The sequence below is a fragment of the Lepisosteus oculatus genome, chromosome 2 (assembly GCF_040954835.1).
Source record: "Lepisosteus oculatus isolate fLepOcu1 chromosome 2, fLepOcu1.hap2, whole genome shotgun sequence".
Taxonomy (NCBI): Eukaryota; Metazoa; Chordata; class Actinopteri; order Semionotiformes; family Lepisosteidae; genus Lepisosteus; species Lepisosteus oculatus.
This window is the reverse complement of record NC_090697.1, coordinates 4,148,607-4,170,828: the sequence shown is the minus strand read 5'-3', so window position 1 is coordinate 4,170,828 and position 22,222 is coordinate 4,148,607. Positions and strand designations below refer to the sequence as shown.

Genomic DNA, 22,222 nt, shown 5'->3' with positions numbered 1-22,222 from the left:
CAGTGCTAAATTTAATATTATTGATTACTAATAGTTTATGCTAACACCTAGCTTTCTTAACGTGAGAAGTTCTACCGTAAGTAAGCAATGTAAGTACTTACTGTACTGTACTTAAGTACTACTACTGTAAGCAAGTTAAGGAGTAAGGGGTTTTGGTTTTGGAGGGGGGGGGGGTGTCTTTCGCTGGAAGACTGTTCCTAAATTAATATCGTTTATGACCTTTATGACCTTTGTTATGCTCCTCTGTGTTTTATGCTTAGCTACTAAAATTTCCCTTTAGTGGTAAAATTCCATCTAAATATTCAATACTAAGCGGATTAAAATGTGCACAGTAAAGAGATTAAATGATTAAATCTTTTCACTAACGACCAATACACCACATTATCTTCCGTGTCATATTAACATTGGAATGTTTTTTTTACAAGTGTCAATACACAACCTGTCTGCTCTATAACTCTTCAGTTTAAAGAGAAATTCCACCAGAGCCTCACAACATTGTCCAATAATACTCTTCTCGTGTCTAATTTTTAGTGAAGCAGGATTTGAGCTACAGACCATAACATAACATAAAAAACAGAATCCACCTGTGATTCAGGTGTTAACAAAATGTGTTTACAAAGAAAGTGAAATACAGTAATACTACCAGCTATATAGATACATATATTTATATATTTAGATCCTTAAATTAATATAATTATTAATTTATTTAGATACGTGCTTACATATTCTCGATTATAAAACAGAAAATTCCAGTCCTGGAATTTGACTGGCTGACACCCTTCTGAAGCAGTACCATAATCCCTGGTATGCGGACACCCCTGAAATTTGACTTTTTACTGTGTGATAAATTTGAAAGACTACTTCTTAGCATAGATAAGAAAGCGTAGATAAAAAAGTTTGGATTCTCATGTATCTGCTACAAGTATCTTTTAAAACAGTCTTTGTTGTGCTCTTGAGGATCCTTGTGATATTTTGAGCTCTGGTTGAATGATAAGTGTCACAGTTTAAATAATTTTCGTTGTTAGAAATTATGAAACGCTCTGTCAAAAGCAAGGGAGTTTTTATGTCTGTTATGCTAAAAGAAAATGCCTTATGAACTAGGGATTGGACAGTTTTTCAGGGCTTGTATAATCGATGAAAATGTTCAAATAAATGTGCTAAAGAAATAAACAAATAAAAGGAATGTATTCCTTTATTCTATTGGCTAGCTAATGTCCCTTCCTTGTTAGTTAGATCAACAAAATGCTGTGGTGTTACTTTTTGTCGATGAAAACATAAAGTATTTTATTTTAAAATGACGGTTACAAATAATGTGGACCAGCGTAATACTTTGAATTTACAGCTTGTCCAAGGTCATTCATTATTAATAATATTAGTAATATCTCCAGTAAAGGCTTTGATGTATAAAATATTTCTGCATAATTAAAATATTATGATAAAGCTAGGTTGTGTACTTTTTCCCAACTGAGCAATCTTGCTTTCATAAAATATACCAACTTTTTTATGACTGATGATTAACATGCTGTAATACACAGTTTAAATTTAAAAGCTCAAATGCTGTACATGAGAGGTTAAGTCCTCCTGGCGGTTTTACAAGGTGATTCCGGATAGTTTCTGGTATGACGTCAAATGACGCGATACACCGCGTGATACTGTGTGAAACTGCGTTTTGATGTGACACGCCCACTGCGGTGTACCGCGAAATACCCCACCCATTTTGAATGGCTGCATCTGTACCAGCATGTTTTTGGACTGAGGAGGAAACTGGAGCTGCTGGAGAAAATCCAAGGAAAACATGCAAACTCCAAACAGATTGCACTACAGGAATTGAACCCAGACTTTAATCTCTAACCAAACCCAGGGCCCAGCACTACTACTGTGCCACCATGCCAGTCTGATAAAAAATAATTAAAATATGTAATTAACCCCTCCACATATAATACCCAATTTTTCAAAGATATACCTAAGTAGTTAGCATAATTAAAAAGAGTATTAAATCAAAGGCAAACTAGAAAAGTGTTAACAATAATACAGTCTAAATAACACACATACATAAAAATGTAAAGCTATTTACAAAACAAGGCATCTAAGAGACCTACATTCTACTGCCACAGAAATACTGTTTCATGTCTACATCAATTAGTTACCTGTTCGGGTGGATTTGATAATTACACTGGAGAGTAATACAGGGTTGCAGGGGAACCGGAGCCTATCCCAGTAAGCAGCAGGCAATTCTAGCATCCAAGATACACTCTGGATTGGATGCCAGTCCATCACATGTCACCAGATATAAGCAGTGAAACCAATTTCCATTTTGATTTGGCTAAATTATTATCAACTTAATATATTAGAAATAATATAAAGCTATCCAACATGCACAAAAATTAATGCTTGTCTTTAAACAAATTTATAAAAGAAGATGCTACATAACATATTTTAAATGTGAATATGAGTTTCAATGACTTCTGAAACCAAGGATAAAGTAAGGCATAGAGAATTGGATTGACACAGGAGTTAAGATAAACTATTACAGAAGGAGTGAAGAGAGCCGCTGTCGTAGATACATTAACACTTCCTGCAATGAGTATCCAAATGTAACATGGAATCCAACAAAGAAGAAAGGCAAGCACTACAATTCCTAACTTTTTGGCAGCTTTTCTTTCTGAACTTTTGGAAATTTCACTTGAGTTTCCTTTCATGTGCTCTCTTCCTACTGATGAATTGATTATTTTTGCATGTCTTTTGGCTACTAAAAAAATTTTAACATACAGGGCTATCATTATAAAACAAGGAAAAATAACAGTAAATATCAGATTACTTATTCCCCAAAGGTCAGTAACTACAAATGAACACTCTCCAAGACAGGAATTTAGCTTTTCTCCATCATCAAAATTTCCATTTAGGTAGAGGAAAGCCAACATGTAAGATGGTGATAAAAGCCAGCTAAATAGTATTAATAAATGCATGACATTAACTGTTATCTTAGTAGAATAAAGTAATGGGTCACAAACAGCAAAATAGCGGTCAATGGCTATTAAAACCAGATTACAAGAAGAAACTGATACAAGAACAGAGTCAAAAAACTTATAAACAGAACACAGCATATCTCCAAAGTACCAACAAGTTTCTATTAAAGCTGTCATACTTAAAGGCAACACAATCAGTCCTATTAGAAAGTCTGCCACAGCCAGAGAGAGCAGAATGAGGTTAGTTGGTGTGTGGAGCTGCTTGAAATGAGAGACGGAGATAATCACAACAAGGTTTCCACACACCGTTAGGGTAACCATAATTACCAGCACCGTGTATAAAGCAGCATAAGCTGCTTTAGATCGCATTTCTTTTAGACAAGATGCATTGCTTGAAGGAAAACAATACTGCACAGCCTGAGGTTCTTCTGAATTAGCGATTTCCATTGGACTGGAAAAATCTGTTGAAAGTTAAATCCACACAACAAATTGTAGACAGAAAACGTTTTGCCTTTTTGTTAACTTTGTCCATAAATGTATTCAATACACAAAGCAAAAAGGCATAGGAAGGATTACAAAATAATCAGGGTATTTAGGAATATCTCAAAGTGTTCAAGGAGTTTGATTTTTACTCCTAATCTTGTGTACATTAATAGGTCTCTGCCTCCTCCTACTCCTGCTGTAAGGAGGAGCTGATGACTCTTCATTGGTGAGAAATCTGTCTTAATGGAGCTTGGAGAACAGATATATCTTGTTTACTAAACTTTGAAAATGCTAATTAAGTCTTTCTGAAGAAAAATAACATTAAGCATTTAATTAAATTTAAAAGTTTGAAAAACAGCCTCTTACAGAAGCTGTTACTTTCTTTTTCAGATTGTATATCTAGATTCCTTTTCCTCCTGTGGAAAGAATAGAAGCACATCAAATACAGTATATACTCATAGGTGGCCCTTGTGACTGAAATTTCACTAGTAAATGTATTTTGGTATGAATGTAAAGTACTTCATTCTTGTGTAATTTTTAAATTACCTGACTTAATCTGCATTTCACATAAATTTCTATTAGAAAATGAATCAGAATCTCTCTACTTTGGCTCTTAAAAATGCTAAAAAGGGAAATTATTTTTTCTATCCTTGATATTTTAGAACCTTTAAAACATTAACATGAAAGTTGTTTTTTGATTGCATCGAATTTAGAGTGCTCAAATTATTTTACACTACAAGTCATTATGCACAGATGCAGTCACCCAGATTGTGCCACAAAACTCATTACGGCATCAAAATGACTTCACCACACTGCCTAAAGAATCTTCACTGGCCAAAGAAGATCGATAGGTGGTACTTTAGGTGCGTTAGATCTTATTGAAAACATCAGCATCATTGAATCTGTTGTAGTACTTCTTTAAATCAACTTAATATGGAATATTAATATAGAATCGTAATCATGGAGTTGAAACTTTGTTTCTTTTCTTCTCTTTTCAGCATGGAATAAATCTTTTACTTGTTTCTTTGCATCTTACGCATGCTAACACAGCTACCTACGTGAGCTATATTATTTTTGTATGACAATATGTTAAATCTCACTGTCTGCAGATGAGGTGAGATCTCTGCTAAAAGTGAACACATGCAAGGCTGCAGGACCTGACGGCATACCCAGTCGCGTCCTCAGAGCCTGCGCTTATCAACTGGCGGGTGTATTCACAGACATTTTCAACATGTCTCTGGCCCAAGCCGTAGTCCCCACCTGCTTCAAGACAACCACCATCATCCCAAAGAAAACCACACTGACATGTCTTAATGACTACCAACTGGTGGCACTAACACCTGTCATTGTGAAGTGCTTCAAGAGGCTGGTCATGAAGCACATTAAGGACACCATTCCAAACACACTGGACCCATACCAATTTGCCTACCAGCACCACAGATCCACAGATGATGCATTCTCTTTTGCCATACACACTGCCCTATCTCATCTGGATAAAAAGAAAACATACGCAAGGCTACTATTCATCGACTTCAGCTCAGCTTTTAACCCTATCATTCCAGAGAAACTAATCAAGAAACTCAGTGCACTGGGTCTCAACACCACCCTCTGCAACTGGATTCAAGACTTTCTGACAGGCAGACCTCAGGCTGTTAGGCTTGGAAACCACACCTTCTGCACACTAACTCTGGACACTGGGGTCCCCCAGGGGTGCTTAGTCCATTACTCCACTCCCTCTACACCCACGACTGTAAGGCTCCCTTGAGCAGGCCTTGGCTCTCGCCACACGTGCTGAGGTCACGTTTGGGGAGGCTGGCAGCTCCAGCAGGAGGAGTGCTCCGTGCCAGGTTGCCAAGACTGCGACGGATGAGTCGAGTGAGGAGGAGGAGATGGCTTGCGCTGTCGCAAGCGCATCTGCCGCCGCTGTGGGACGAGAGCACACCGCACTCGGGACTGCCAGCCTCCGGATCCCCACACACCGACGAAGGTGTCAGGAGGCACTGTGGAGATTTGTGCCCCACAATCCACTGTGCGGAGGATCGGCCATAGCCAGAGCCTGTACCCTCCGTGTCGGATTGAGGAACAACCATGCCTGGCCTTGATCGACACCGGTTCATCTGGTGTCCTTCTGGGTGCCGAGGGAGCCAGCTCCCGAGGATGGGAGGGCACCGATCTGTGCTTACGGATGGTCACTAGTCAGCTCGCTGCCGTCCAGACAAAAGACACTTTCCATCCGTCTGGGAACTGCAACAGTGCCCCACACCTGTTATCTCGCCTCCAAAAAAGAGGACTGCATCCTGAGGGCTGGACTTGTTGCAACAGGGGGTGTTTGGGGGTCATTAATGATATTAACTTGGGAATATAAATATATTATACAAACTGTATATGACTGGTAGTGGTAGTTTCAATAAAAAAATACACAACAGTATCCCACTTCATAAATATTTTATGCTTCAAAGTCTTTCACTCAGTTTCCTATGGTACTGTGGTTATTTTGGGAAAGCTTTCAGGTGTTTGTTCTGACAATATTAAGTTTATATTGTCAAAAAGCTATACATTTTTAAATTTTAAAAATTTTCTATGAATACTTGTGCTTGTTATCGCAGTAAAACACTATGTACTTTTTAGAATCCGCTTAGTAGGGAATATAACATGGAATCGTGTATCTAAATAAATTAATAACAACATTAATTTACGGATCTAAATACAATATATTTATATAGCTCAAAATACTACCATAGTCCACTTTCTTTGTAAACATCTGCATCAATTTGACTCATTCACTTGTGATTACTTTGGAAACATTTTGCCTGCCCTTTTCGGCTATAGCTAAGCATAACTCACATTCTGAAAGCTGGGGTTCCAATCCTGCTCACGACATGAGCTCTCCTTTAACAAATAAGCATTTATTACAACTTACTAAAATAGTAAATATTATGGACAAAGTATTGAATTTTCTGGTATTTCTAAATATCACAATGTGTTTAAAATTAAATAAGATCAACAACATAAATGGACAAATGTGTATATTGTCACCATTGGGAGAACAAAATAGATCAAACCGGTTTAATTCAAGTCAATTCAAAATACCTTATTCATTCAAGTGGGGCATTTAAAGACAAACCTTTAAACAAAATCGTATATATTATAATTATAATCAAGAATAACAAAACGGTATTAAAAAGACTGTTGAAACTGAACTATAATAATATATCTGGTAATTATTAACAATATTAATTTATTAATAACAACTAATAATTTCAAACGGCTTGCATTTTGAAATTGTATTTTGTTTGGGGTGATTTGCCAATGTTTTCACAGATGAAATTAAAGAAACAGAATGCAACATCGTAATATAAAAAAATCAACAGACCAAGCACAATCTGAACAGGCACCTCTGCACTGATAAGACACACAGTTGTTTTACATTGTAGCTAGTCAACAAATTAAACAGAAAACTTAGTAAGAATAATCTGTATTTTACCATTTGTATATGAAAGTGCTAGTTTTATGTAAAGGCTAGAGATCTATGTGTAAAAACTAAGTTACTCTTAAAATGTAAAAATTGGATGTACTGTACACATCATGTGTGCTGCGCAACAGCTACATACACTGACACAGGGAAGATAAAATTAGGTTTCTTTTGTTCATATTTTATTTTGAAAATATTAAAATGTGTGTGAAAAGTAGTTTTTTGTATATATGAAAAATTCACAACATATATTAAACATCAGAAAAAATGTTCTTAAAGTGCATTTAGCTTGAATTGTCGCAGGGTGTTTACCTTACCAAAAAAATATTATTGTGGCCCCAACATTCTGTAGCGCATACAGGCATTCCTGTGTTTTTTTAGAAGAATGTATCGAATGAAAGCACTATGACAGACTGGAAGCATAGCACACACATTACTTTGTTATCATGATGCTAGCATGACATCATTAGTATATCATATGCTGACCACGAGCGTGGGTGACATTAGGATAGTTAAAATGCTTTTTAACTATGGTAGTTTTTCTACTCAAAGAATATGCTGTTGAAAAAGGTGGTTATCGATATTAATATTACATAATAATAATAATTGCTAACACTTAAATAGCACTTTTCTGGACACTCCACTCAAAGTGCTTTACAGGTAATGGGGATCCCCTCCACCACCACCAAAGTGCAGCCCCACCTGGATGATGCGACGGCAGCCATAGTGCGCCAGAATGCTCCCCACACACCAGCTATTAGTGGGGAGGAAAGCAGAGTAATGAAGCCAGTTCAGAGATGAGGATTATTAGGAGGCTATGATTGGTAAGGGCTAATGGGAAATTTGGCCAGGTTACACCCCTACTCTTTTCAAGAAACACCCTGGGATTTTTAATGACCACAGAGAGTCAGGACCTCGGTTTTACGTCTCATCTGAAGGACGACACCTGTTTACAGTATAGTGTCCCCATCACTTAATGCCCCATTACTGGGGCATTAAGACCCACATGGACCGCAGGGTGAGCGCCTCCTGCTGGTCCCACTAACACCTCTTCCAGCAGCAACCTGAGTAAAAGTATTGATAGGGCCCTCTTCTGGATAAATGAATAATAATATTGAGTGCCAAAATATATGTTCTATAGGCACGGTGCATGCAATGTGTATAAGATAATTTATTATTTATTATTTACCCTTATTGCATAATTATTTCTTGTAATTGATCTTTGATCTCTCTGGGAATCAATGTACTTCACATTGTGCAACAAAGACACATGCTTTTTGATAGAATGTTATTGCATCTATGAAATCATATAATGACATGGTAAAGGGTTCAAATGAGAATATTAGAATAGAATAACTGTTGTAGTCTCATAAATTTATTCCTCCATGCTCATTGTCAGTTTTGTAGAATAGTTTTCTCTGGTCTTTCATAGATCAGTGTGTTTCTCATGTACTTTGGAAGAACAAAAAAGCTGTCTACTCAGTAAAAGCCATTGAAGAGTAAAATTAATCCTTCAATTTCAATTTGTTTAATTGTGCGTGTCAGTGTCCAAAAGTAAATTAGTTCATGTTTCTTATATTTTGTTAGAAAATGGCTAAGGTTACCTGTGCACTTGTTGCTTGCCTTATGTGATAAGTAAGAAGTTGTCACACAATTATTAAGCTATCCATTTAGAACACTCTTTATTTTAAATTAAAAAGCACTAAACTTAAGTTCTTTAATATTAAAAAGTTTAGCTACAAGTTATTTTAGTTAAAAGTTATTTAGTTAAATTTTAATCAAATTAAACTGCATGCAAAAATATGAGAAAACTAATTCAGTTTTAGGAACAAGTAAAGGTTTATTCCATGCTGAGAAGACACAAAACGTTTCGGCTGTGGAGCCGTGTGTGAATTGAAAGTGTACGACTAAAATGTGACTGTCTTATGGGCATTTTAGCTGACAAAGACTGTGACTAAAACAAAAACTGATGAATAAATTAACACTGCATCTTTGGCAGCAATTAGAGCTGCAAGTATTTTTGGGTCAATTTCTACCAACTTCACTTACCAGTTTGGTACATTTTTGCCTATTGTTTTTTGAAGATTTGCTCACGTTTTCTCAAGTTGTTTGGGGAATTTTTCCAAAATTCTAGCTCTGAATTGGGTTTTCTTCAAAGATTTTACCAGTACTTTTCTCAAACTGTGTTCCCATCAGTTTATGTACATTTCCCAGTCCTTGCTGATAAGAAACAGAACTATAATATAATACAGGTGGATAATTTGTATTTGACTATCTCAGCAATTTTAAAAGGGATCATTCACCTCACCTCAGACAGGCTCCCAGGAGTTACCAGTTCACAAACAGATCAACAACAGACAGGTAGATTGCAAAATTGAAGATTTTATTCTATGGTACTTGGTACAACAAGGCATGACTCAAAAACAAACACATTCAAAACTTAGTCCCAAGTAATGAGGAGAAAAATCCATCAAGAAGAGCATTCCTTAATGACCGCACAGTTCCTTTTCTCTCTACCAGGTTGCTACAGACCACAAAAAAGATCTTCCACAACCGAACTTTCCATAAACAGCTTCAGTCTTCCATACGTTTGCTGTACCAAAGATAGAAAAACACACTGTGCACAGTACTCTGGAACTTGTTGGTAATCCCTTCATTTCCAAACCAGACGTTCCATTTGACCTCCTTTACCCTGGCCGTCTTCAACAACAAACAGGGTAAGATCAAAAGTTGTAAGAAACCCTGTTCTACTGGGTGAACTCTCTTAATTGTGGGCAACTAGATGTATAACTGGAGTCAACCTTTAATGGTTCTTATAACTCAAACTCTACACTGGCATGAAAATACCCATTCATTTCAATACCAGTTTTACAGCGTTTTTCAGCTCATTGAAAATTTTCCCAGAGAAGACACATTATTTAACACCAGCAATTTCCAAGAGCTTTTTTTCAATGGTCTTGATTGTTTTACACTCACACTATTTGATTTGAGGAGCATTTTCAAATCTGATGGTTGGGGGGCTACAGGGACAGATTGCAGAATTGCTCTGTTGAAACCCCAGCTCGGGTTAGGCTTAACATTCCCACACTACTACAACATGAACTCTCCACCTCCGCTATCTGGAACCGACCAAATCAAGATTTGAATGTGATGTGAGAGAGTCTGGATGTTCAGGGGGGAAAAGCTGACATAAATAACCGAGAGGCTTCTTGCAAGCCTTGTCAGTATGCAGATTGTCCATTGTCATGGTGTTACATTTTTTTCATCTCTCATTTGTTGCCTCTCTGTCCTTATATTTTAAATCCTTACTGACTAAGCACCTTCACACACCAAACTTATCACCTCTGACTGTGACGTAATTGACAGTTCACTAGACAAACAGTGTGTAATTTTATTCAACTCAGTGAAAACTACAGTCTACTGTATTGTTAGTTATCTGCTGTATTGGTCAGGAAGACCAAAAAGAAAAGGGGAGTGGACCATAAAAAAATACTGGCAATTACATAAAGATCTCAAGTTAACACAGTTACAGCACTATCCAACATACATGACATTTTCATGCTTGTCTTGAAAAAGATTTATAAACGAGGAGGCTGTACAACATATTTTAAACGTGAATATAAGTTTCAATGACTTCTGAAACCAAGGATATAGTAAGGCATAGAGAATTGGATTGACACAGGAGTTAAGATAAACTATTACAGTAGGAGTGAAGAGAGCCGCTGTCGTAGATACATTAACATTTCCTTCAGTGAGTATCCAGATGTAACATGGAATCCAACAAAGAAGAAAGGCAAGCACTACAATTCCTAATTTTTTGGCAGCTTTTCTTTCCGATATTTTGGAAATTTTACCTGTGTTTTCTCGCACATGCTTTTTTTCGGCTGAAGAGCTGATTACTTTTGCATGTCTTCTGGCTACTAAAAAAATTTTCACATATAGAGCTATCATTATTAAACAAGGCAAAATGAAAGTAATTATCAGATTAATTATTCCCCATATTTCACTAACTACAAACAAACATTCTCCAAGACAGGAATTTAGCTTATCTGCACCATCAAAATTTCCATTTAGATAAAGAAAAGCCAACATGTAAGATGGTGATAACAGCCAGCTAAATAGTATTAATAAATGCATGACATTAACTGTTATCTTAGTAGAATAAAGTAATGGGTCACAAACAGCAAAATAGCGGTCAATGGCTATTAAAACCAGATTACTGAGAGAAACTGATATAAGAACAGAGTCAAAAAACTTATAAACAGAACACAGCATATCTCCAAAGTACCAACAAGTTTCTATTAAAGCTGTCATACTTAAAGGCAACACAATCAGTCCTACTAGAAAGTCTGCCACAGCCAGAGAGAGCAGAATGAGGTTAGTTGGTGTGTGGAGCTGCTTGAAATGAGAGACGGAGATAATCACAACAAGGTTTCCACACACAGTTAGGGTAACCGTCATTACCAGCACCGTGTATAAAGCAGCATAAGCTGCTTTAGGTCGCATTTCTTTTAGACAAGATGCATTGCTCGAAGGAAAACAATACTGCACAGCCTGAGGTTCTTCTGAATTAGCGATTTCCATTGGACTGGAAAAATCTGTTGAAAGTTAAATCCACAACAAATTGTAGAAAGAAAACGTTTTGCCTTTTTGTTAATTTTATCCATAAACGTATTCAATACACAGAGCAAAAAGGCATAGGAAGGAGTACAAAACAATCAAGGTATTTAGGAATATCTCAAAGTGTTCAAGGAGTTTGATTTTTACTCCTAATCTTGTGTACATTAATAGGTCTCTGCCCCCTCCTACTCCTGCTGTAAGGAGGAGATGATGACTCTTCATTGGTGAGAAATCTGTGAATGACACCCAATGTGCTACATGTCTGAACAGAGCCTAGAGAACAGTTAAATCTGATTGAGTAAGCTTTGAAAATACGAATTAAATATTTTTGAAGGAAAAATAATGTTTAACATATTAAATCTTAATGGATTAAACAAAGGTCGCTAGATCTTTTTACACTAAAAATAGCCTTTAACAGAAAGTAAGATCAGAAATTAAAAAAAAATAATAAATAAAATAAATAAAAAAATTAAAAAGAACAGATAACAAATATTCATATCATACGACAAACCCTTAAATGTATTACTGCTTTTATGTCAAGTCCTTATAGTAACAACAAAAAGACAAATGGTAGGCCTGTGATTACTTTTTAAAAAATTGCATTGGAAGAAAACATTTAGATCTAGACTCTAATTCTTCCTCTATAAAGAACAAAAGCACAGTATATACATTATAGTTGATAAAGTAATGTCTCATAGGTGACCCTTGTTACCAAAATTCCTATACAAACGTAATGCACTTCTTTCTTGTGTAAATTTTTGTACCAAGATTTTGTAACACAATCTGTATTTCACATACTTTTCTATTAAAACCAAACAAAAATGAATTGGAACCTCTCTGCTATAGTCCTAAAAATACCAAGCACTACTAACAATGAACATCATTATGCTTTTTATTGTTTCCTTGATATTCTAGCTGTTTTGAAAAGTAAACCTGAAATTGCATAAATTGTATATGGCTGGTCTTGGTATTTTAAAGAAAAAATACACACCAGTATTCAATTTCTCCAGTTTTTACGTGCTCCTTCTGACCATATACTGTATTACTATACCTTTATATACGTTGTGAAAATTGATCATTTTAACCTTTTCTGCGAATACGCTCGTTATCTTTTTTCAGAAGATAAATGATAAGAACACACCTAACCTCCATGCCTTCTAAAGGAATAGTTCACATTTATCTTGTACTTCAGATCAATGCTTGATAGAGGTAGCATAAAATTGACCTTTTTCTTTTTGTCTCAAAATCGAATTGAGTTTCATTGTTCTGTACGTTAGCAACTTTCTCTTTTCTAATTTTCTACTTTCCAGCCATTTGCTCAATTCTTTTCATGAAATCTTTTATTTGTACTATTTTTATTTGTAATAAATATATGTCACAGTCTCATCCTTCAATAGTTTAGAACCGCAGATGGGATGCAGCAATAATGATGGCACACACAGCCACAATTGAATAGAAGTGCAAAGGTATTGATTGTGAGGGACTATGTTCCCAAAGTCCACACTAAAAAAAAAACACTGTGAAAAATAAAAAGTAACCAAAGGGAAAAAAAAACACAAAACTATAGTTACAAGAATAAACATATGAATTGCTTTACCATAATAGATTGCTGTAGGCAGGTCCTACTCAACACTACTACAAGCTTCCTCCTTTCTCATTTTCTGGGTAATTATCCTCTTAGAAGATTGCACTACAAAACAAAAAGGTATCAGAATACCGATATGCACCTTTCTCCAATAAATACACAATTTATCAGACATATCATTAATATAAAATGCCATTAATCCCTCTATGTACATGGACCTGGAACAGGCACTACTAAGCCAACCCTGTTGCCATGGTTTGGGTCCTACAGGTTGTGGAAGAAACTATTTTGCCAGTGAGAAAAAGAAGCAAAGTATTGCAAGCCCTCGACCGGTGGTGAGGAGGAAGCGCACCTCGGCACTCATAGTACCGAGGAACAGGCTGGGAGTTGTAGCAAAGGAGAGTCTGAGGGTCAGCACGATGACCAGCAGCTGACCCTGCATATGTAAATAGTGTCATAGCCGTTTTAGTGTCCGGTGTAGTCATATAAGTGTATAGCCTGTTGTTAAGAAGGACCACCCTAACGATGTATATGTGTTCCTTCAGTCTCCTCATGTGGTAGAGTATATATCCTGTGTTTGGTCTTGTGTGATCTTGGTCAGAAGAATAAAAGCTGTTGTTTGGTTCACTAATCGCGTCTCCACTAGTCCTTTGTCCTGAAAGAACCTGTATACGCTACATTGGTGCCAGAGTGGGATGGGATAGCCCTTTGCCGAGGACGGCGAGTTAAGTGGGGGAGAGTGTAATGCATACGGCCACCGGTGAGTGTGTAAGAGCCGGCTTACCAGAGCGGTCACCACCCTTCCCTGTATTAGCAGGACCACAGCTGCTGGGCTGGGGGGAGATCTCTCTTTAGCTCAACAGGCTGGGTCCCTGTTGAGTGACGCCGGAGGCCTGGGTTCGAGTCCCAGATGGTGGGGAGCCGACCTGTGCAGGCAGCAGGCGAGGGCACCCAAGTGAACCCTGTAGTGTTACACTATGTTACAAATATTTGCTGTTCTCTAGCAGAGCATGTTGTAGTTCAGTGGCTGGCAGCACATTTACTTTTAAATTTCTTTGGAAAGAACCCCCTTGAATTAGTCTGTTACCTGGAGCCCTTATGCCCTGTGAAGCCTCCAAGACATAGCACAGCTCTGGACCTTGGTGGCTCATTCCTTCCCTCAACAGCCTTCTCTGCACTACCCAGTAGCTACCCAGGTGCTGCACTACAACTCTCCAGTCCACCTCCTCTGTGCAGCCACTTTATCCTGGAAGCCTGGTCACAGGAATTCTCTCTTGATTATTTTGGGAAAGTTTTGAGGTGCTTGTTCTGACAATACTAAGTTTAGAGGAGAAAGGAACACAACATTTCGGCTGCGGAACCTTCTTTGCACAGTACACGTCTTCTGAAAAGGTAACTTTTTCTCTCATGCAAACTCATCAAAGGTTGATTTTTTTATAATTTCGAAACCTGGACGGTATGCTTCAGGGACTTACAGTATGCATGGTATAATCAAAGCAACCTCCACCACCTCCCCTGCATCTTGTCTCCCGCTGTTCTACACACATGAATCCCATGAAGTGAGATCCACAGATATACTGAAACAGTAGCGCACTTGGCTATGAATGGCAGTGAGATCGTATACTGTATAAATATGCTGCATATACAGTATGATACCAGATGTTTTCAAAGCCACTACAGTACAGTATGTGTGAAATGTTTTTCTTAATCTAAATTTAAAGTTAAATTTCTTGTTGCTGAAATTTGTATTGAGCCAAAATATAGATTTTCTTAATGCGGATGTAAACCTGAAAGAGGTACATCGCATTCAAAACAAGCTATAATAATAAACTATTTTTATACATCCGGGTATGTAAAAATATAGCCAAAAGGATCACTCTAAAGGTTAATTCCAAGCTGAAAAGACAAGCCTCAACATGTCTTCTCTATAACTCTTCAGCTTACAGCTCATCCATGGTCATTCATTATTAATACTAATAATAATATATTCCATATTGCATTTCAATTGGAACAGTTTTACAAGTATGAAAAGAGGCAATACACAACGTGTCTTCTCTATAACTCTACAGTTAACAGAAAAATTCCCCAAGAGCCAAACAGCATTATTCATGCCCTTCTTGTGTCTAATTTCCAGGGAGTAACCCTATTAAAAAAGGGAACAGCACATCGGTCCTTGATTATGATTAAACAGTACATACAATGTCTGGTGGAGTTTCAGCATTCACTTTTCTCTGATCCGTACAGAACCATGACGTCCCATCAAGGTTTGGTACCAATAAACAAGGAGAACTCCACAGACTTGCTTGTTTGAACTAAACCATGATTCTGCAAATACTAATAATGTACAGTATATCACCTTCTGCAATGCTTCTAGTTTAGCAGGATTTACATGATAAGCACATTATTTACTTGTGGTGGCATTGCCCACGTCTATATTGCTGTACGATACAGGTTTGAGTCGGAGTGTCTGTTAATAAAACAAAGCGCTTTCCAATAAATTTAACTACCTCTTCTGTTTCTGGCTTCAGGTAAAGGAGCTGAATAGAAAGTCAAATCAGTCAGGATCTCTGAGTTTAGTAAGCGAGCACTTAGGTCTAAAATATTTCGCATAACAAGACTATCCACAGCTAGACAGTGTACATTAGTAAACAACAGAGTGAGTCACTGACTCCTTAAAGGTATAACATGTCTGTCTTTGCTGTCATGGTACAGTTTTTAATTTTATTCAGATTTTTAATTGAAAACACAGTATTATAACACTATTATAACAATATGTGGCGAGGTTATGAAGCATAGTGTTAGTGATTTTATTGTAAGGGAATTGAAGAAAAGAATAGCCATTCATTTTAAACAGAAGCTTGATGTGTTAAATCTCTATGACAAAAAAACCTAAAGAATGTGAGATTTGTGCATCTGGGTGTACAGAATTGACACTTTGCAAATACTGTAAAAATTAAGGAAAGCTGTGTTTCTGATTAAATAACAAATTTCCAATCTTACAAACTGACCGTTCCAGATACCAATGACACTAAAGGGATAGTAGCTGCCAGTGAGCACGAACAGGTGTCTTCATTCATGCCTTGACATGCCTCTAAAAGCCTGCTGGTGAATTATTTGCTCCTTATTCCATGCACTCTTTTCCAAGAGTAGTGTTGACATTGGCTAACACATCGGGGCAACCAGGACAGGTGGAGCCACAGTCTGAGAACTCTGGGCCCTCTGCTTGTGGACTCCAGGCCCAGAGTCTCCATCTCACTAGCACCACTGACATTCTCAACATCCTACAAGATTGTTCACTGAGATTGCTCTCTTTGCAGAGCCCTGGGTTTAGCTGTATTTACCTAGGTAACACGTCCCTTCTCAATGAGGCTTCGCCTCTTAAACCCTGGACAGCATTCCTACACCTAACCCCTTAAATGCTATTGAATCACGGTTAGTATTTTTTTGATAATACAGTGTTTCTCAGGAACACAACTCTCATTTTATAGTTTTCCCCCAAAAAGATTAAAATGCAGCACTTTGTGGGAGCTACAGTATTTCCCACTGATTTGTCTGGACACCAGTTTGTATTCTGCGATGATACCAACCTTGATAGAGCAGTCTGCATGACTAAATTTTGTTAGGGTGCATTCTGCATCCACCTCCTCCACATAAAAAGATGCACATTATATATCTGGAGAGGTGGTATCACCCTATACAATTATTCATTAGATAATGAATAATTGTATAGGGTGACACAAGCATCAAAGCATCAAAGGGAATATCTATGCTTGTTCTGGATTATGAATAGTGATCAGGTTTCATTAACATGGAAAACATTTTATTAGCCAACCCTCCATCAGTGATGTCAACTGGCAACAAGCGTTATTCCCAAGGACATTTGTCAGGTAGGTATGAGGACTTTCACTTCTGATATTTGCTTTGAATATCCATTCCTGGATCCCAAGATGGATTGAGAAGATGTGTTGAAACTGAGAGTCGCTTAAAATAAATATTTAAATTTTTTACCATATTTTAAATGATAAATATTTACAATTTTGGGAACGGAGAGATGATTAGCCGCTGGGGTCGATGGATCTCTCTTCCAAACCTCTTAAACTGCAACAAGTGAAGGAAGGTGGATAAAACTTTGAGATTTGGACTGAATGAATTTTTAGTGCTTTGATTTTAAAATATACTTTCATGGGCTCACATCCAATAGTTTACACACTGTAAAGGAAAACACAGTCAAATTCTGTCAAATTACAGAAGCTGACTTCACCCCCTTGAAGCAGTGTTGAAATTTCCAGTGACAGTAGACCTGGACGTTTGCAATAGCTGTGCTCACCTCTGTTCTAGGGACTGGCCCTGTGTATGCTCTGAGCCCACGGACAACCACATCCTAACTGAGGTAATGCTGCCCTTGTCACATTAGTGTTAACAGACAGATGTCAATCAGTCTCTGAATTTGACTTGAAAAATAAGTTTACAGGAGTAGAATGTAACAAGGTTCAGCATGCAAGACTCAGTTAAAGGTGATTTTACCCCCATGAACCCATATAGTAGAATTCTCCTGGGGCAAGTAACCTACTACTTTGGCATAGTTTGCCTCTATCTAGGGAGTAGTGTTGTGCATACTTTTGGCTCATGAGTGACCATAATCATGGTAGGGGTACAGATGCATCACTTATACATAGGTTTTTATTTAAAAATAAAAAAAGATACCAGCATGGGTCATGTGTTCATTATTATGTTAACCTCATTTATGAGAATGTTGCACTGTTGATTGATGAATAGAAGCAATCCTCACAAGTTTCAGCACTTAGCATTTATTAATTATATTATAATTATCCATATACAGTAAATAGGAAAAGTTGAAATCCTACTTTTAGTGTAATTGGTATTCATAGGGCCATTCTGGAGATTATAATGTACTTTTTTTTTTTCATTTGCTAGTACATTAGTACAGCCATCATAAACAACGCCTCTCATTCGCTTCATGGGACTGTTACTGGGCAGTGAAGCACTTTTAGCAACAGACTGCTCCAGCTATGGTGTTCAAGGGAACGTTTCCGCAGGTCTTTCCTCCCGGCAGCTGTCAGGGTGTATAACGCTGCCCTAGGCTAGGACTGTTAGCCCTTCATCTGCTCGTCTATGGACAGCATGTTGCTCCATTGTACTTTTTGGACAATCAATCTGCATAAACCTATGCACATTATGCACATATTTTATTGTTTTTACAGTGAATATGATCATCATATTTTGCACACATCTATGTATTTATTTATTTTATATTTATTTTGTATAACTTTTCGTCTATTCTGCTGTCTGTTTTTGCTTGTCTTGAGCTGGACTGCTGCAACACATACATTTTCTTACGGGATCAATAAAGTCTTAAATATCTATCTATTAAAGTATTTCATTAGATTAGTAACACAGACTTAAAAAACAGTACACATAGCACATTAATATATTTTTAAATTACTAATCCAAATTTCTTATCTTCAATAAGCTCATAACGTGGTATAATAACATGGGTAAAATATACAAAATAGAAATAAATAAAAAGCAAAGCAAATATTATATATTACATTTTAACTAACTCTATATAAAAAAAAAATAACATTGACATTTATACTTTTGGAAAAGCATAAGAAAATGTAAAAATGAGTTAAGACCATTCAGGTCTTCTACTGTGTGGTTGTTTCTTCTTGATCTGAAGATTTCATCCAGCTGCAACAAGTGTAGCAATGCTATCAACTTTGAATACATGGTTAGTTAGCTTGTTCTAGACACAACCCACAATTTTCAGCAAAAATCTGTGAAAAAGCTATTTCATACAGTTTGCATTTGCACATCCAGGTTTGTTTTGCATTGTCATATAAGACATGAATAAGAACTATTCAGAATAATAGCTATATAGTATATTCCGAATTAAATATGTTGGTCGCATTTTTTAATGTCTTTCAGAATTTATGAATATGTAAATAATGTCCCCTCATAATTTATTCATTCCTATGGGCCTGGAAATGAATCTCAGAGCAGTAATATTTTTCTTCTACCATGGTGAGTATCCTCTAAATGTGATCTTACTAGCAAACTGTCAATACCATTTCTGTAGAAAGATTGTTTCTCTAAATAATACTCACCTTATATTTGAACCAGTGATTGAATTTACTGCAAAAAGTTAAATTATTAAATTATTAAAGCTTGCAGGTACTATTTGTAATTTACACTGTACAGTACTGTATATAAGCTGTTTAGTAGCAGGTGCAACAGACACTTCAGTGTAAGGGAATGATACAGTTAATAAAAATAAGGTTTTACTTAATTTAGAAAAGGAAAATACGAACATACTGTAGACATAATCAACATATATATTTCACAGATTATTTGTGGACTCTTTAAATTTCTCTTTCCTGTACTCTTTCTGAAACTGAAAGAAAACAATTCAGAGTTTCTCAGTGATCAAGCTATTCAAAGATGAACCTGAACTACATATTTGAAATGTTAAAATGAGTCTTGTGGACTTCTGAAACCAAGGATAAAAAAAAGCATAGATTATGGGGTTTATGCAAGAGTTACAATAAACCAGCCAAGTCAGAGAATTAGAGACTATAAGAGGAACAGTAAAGGTTGCGAATCCATCAATGACAATGAAAACATAGTAAGGTATCCAACAAAACAGGAAGACAAATACTACAATTCCTAAAGTTTTTGCAGCTTTCCATTCAGATTTTTTGGAAATTCTGTTGATTCCATTTGTAAATGTTATTTGATTTGTTATAGAATTTATTGCTTGTGCTTGCTTTTTAGCAACTAAAAATATCCTTGCATACAATATTATCATAACACAACAAGGGATAATAAATGTAACAAGCAGATCAATTATTCCCCAGGTTGCATTGATTAAAATGAAACAATCTCCAAAGCAGGCATTTAGTTTTTCACTATCGTTATTGCCATTGAAGAAAAAGAGTGACAAATTATAACACAGTGATGAAAGCCAGCTAAGTACTATGCAGAACAATGCTATATTAAGTGTAATTTTAGTGGAGTAAAGAAATGGGTTGAATACAGCAAAATAGCGATCAATGGCTATAAATATTAAGCTACTGATTGAAACTGATGTTAGGCAGAAACTGAATGCAGTACGAAAAGAGCAAATAAAACTTCCAAAATACCAACAAGATTCTATTAATTTCACCATATCAAAAGGCATCACAAACACCCCTACTAGAAGATCAGCCACAGCCAAGGACAACACCAGCATGTTAGTCGGTGTGTGTAGTTGCTTGAAGTGAGTGATGGAAATGATCACAATCAGGTTTCCACACAGTGTCAGAATTACCACAGCAAACATAGACACATAAAAAATGACAGAAACAGCTGTGGACCGAAGTTCTTTGGTGCAAGATCCATTTATAGTTGGAAAACAATATTGGACGGTTTGAGATTCAGTTAATTCCATCAAGTTGGATTCCATTAAAATAACTTGGTGACAGAAAAGTCTACAGATAGTTCAAAATTGAGATTCGAAAAAGAATACTCACATATGCAAATAAATAAATTCATATACTTTTAGATAATCAAATCAGTCACTACAGAGTGCTTTATTTCTTAAAGTAAAAATGCTGAAGGTCTTCAATTTATATATGTTGTACACCTACTGGGCTCTCCTGCTAGAAGCAGGTGTTGATTACACCTCATTGGGTCTATTGTGAGTCTATTGTACCGGGAGTTATTCACTATGTGTTGAGAACTCGACCCCCCCAACCACTGCCAGCACCAACAACAACAAGCACCTGACAATAACAGCAGGATGATTGCAGCTCCCTACTGGATTGTAAAAAAGACTAGGGAATGTAAAGAGGCATAAGAAACTGTTTTCTACAGGTGGCAAAGATCCTTTTAACCTTTTTGCAAACCAAATCAAATTGAAATGAGAGTTGATTAAAAAAAAAGATCTATTCAAACAGAATACAATAAAAACACAATACAATAAAAATGATAAAGACATCAAGCTAATTATTGATGAAAAATGTTAAAGAATTAAAATTAGCTTACACAATTCCAGATCTTATCTTGTAATTAACATACGATTGATAACATTGGTTGCATTTGTGTTAAGTTACAATAGTGTTAAATACTATATACTCAAGAAAATAAGCTTCTCACACTTTGAAGTATGTTCTTTAAAATGTAAAGTACAAGGACTGGATGATGATTAAGTGTTTTTAATGCAATGGACTGGTATCTTGTACTGGGTGTATCCTGTCTTCTGCCCATTTCTGAACAGGATAGGCTTCAGTTCCTCTGCGACCCTCTATTGGAAATAGTAGTTAAAAAGTGGATGAAAGAAATGTCTAAATCCTGACACAGAATTGTCTATTTTTCAGAAATGCCAAGTTTCATAAATTAGGTTATCTGAGTCACTGTCATTACAGTCAACACATGTGTGTTGTCACTATAACTGGGTTGTCTTGCAGAAGCTTTAAAATTAATCTAAAAGAAAAACAGATCTAGGGCAAAATCTGAAAGAGCAAACACCTTGCAGCCGAAGGCTGCAATAGCATCTTCTGACTAAAGGGATCTTAAATAGAAAGAACTCATTTATTATAAGTACAATCAGTTATCTGTTGAATTAATAACAATTATGCATTAAATAAAAAAATAATTTAAATATTAGTAATAATTATTATTATATGTAACAAAAAAATGTGATCATAATATAAATCCAAAAAGGCTCTGGCTAAAATGTGTTTTAAATCCACATCTTTGCAATTCATAATCACTTTTGTTAGATCAATACACTTTTCATCTTAAACAAACTTTTAATTGTCTGAATCCTTTCTCTGTAGATGCGTTTCCACATGGACATTATATTGTAGCTTATAAGATTTAAATGGAATCAATAGAACTAAATAGACAAAAATATTGTTGTTAATGTTGAAAATTACCTGGATATACTAAGAAGCTGAATTTTGTTAACCTTTCTAACCTTCAGCTACACTTGATTCAACTGTGCTTGTTTTAGGTGTCAACATCAACAGGAGCATTTTAACACTTGCACAGTGTTTAAAAGCTCCTGCTAAAAAGTTTGAATTTCTATCCCCT

General features: G+C 36.3%; 3 protein-coding genes across 3 annotated transcripts; all 3 read right to left on the bottom strand.

Annotated features, from left to right (window-relative positions):
• Positions 1 to 2,384: 2,384 nt before the first annotated feature.
• Positions 2,385 to 3,413, bottom strand: LOC102692867 (trace amine-associated receptor 13c-like). Its single transcript, XM_015358868.2, has one exon. It carries the CDS (start codon positions 3,411 to 3,413, stop codon positions 2,385 to 2,387), a length of 1,029 nt encoding a protein of 342 aa, XP_015214354.2.
• Positions 3,414 to 10,209: 6,796 nt separating this feature from the next.
• Positions 10,210 to 11,427, bottom strand: LOC138225466 (trace amine-associated receptor 13c-like). The gene has a single exon (XM_069185664.1). The coding sequence runs from the start codon at positions 11,425 to 11,427 to the stop codon at positions 10,456 to 10,458; it is 972 nt and encodes a 323-aa protein (XP_069041765.1). The 3' UTR covers positions 10,210 to 10,455.
• An 8,129-nt stretch (positions 11,428 to 19,556) lies between these two features.
• LOC102692461 (trace amine-associated receptor 13c-like) lies at positions 19,557 to 20,468 on the bottom strand. Its single transcript, XM_015358863.2, has one exon. The coding sequence runs from the start codon at positions 20,466 to 20,468 to the stop codon at positions 19,557 to 19,559; it is 912 nt and encodes a 303-aa protein (XP_015214349.2).
• Between the last annotated feature and the right edge of the window lie 1,754 nt (positions 20,469 to 22,222).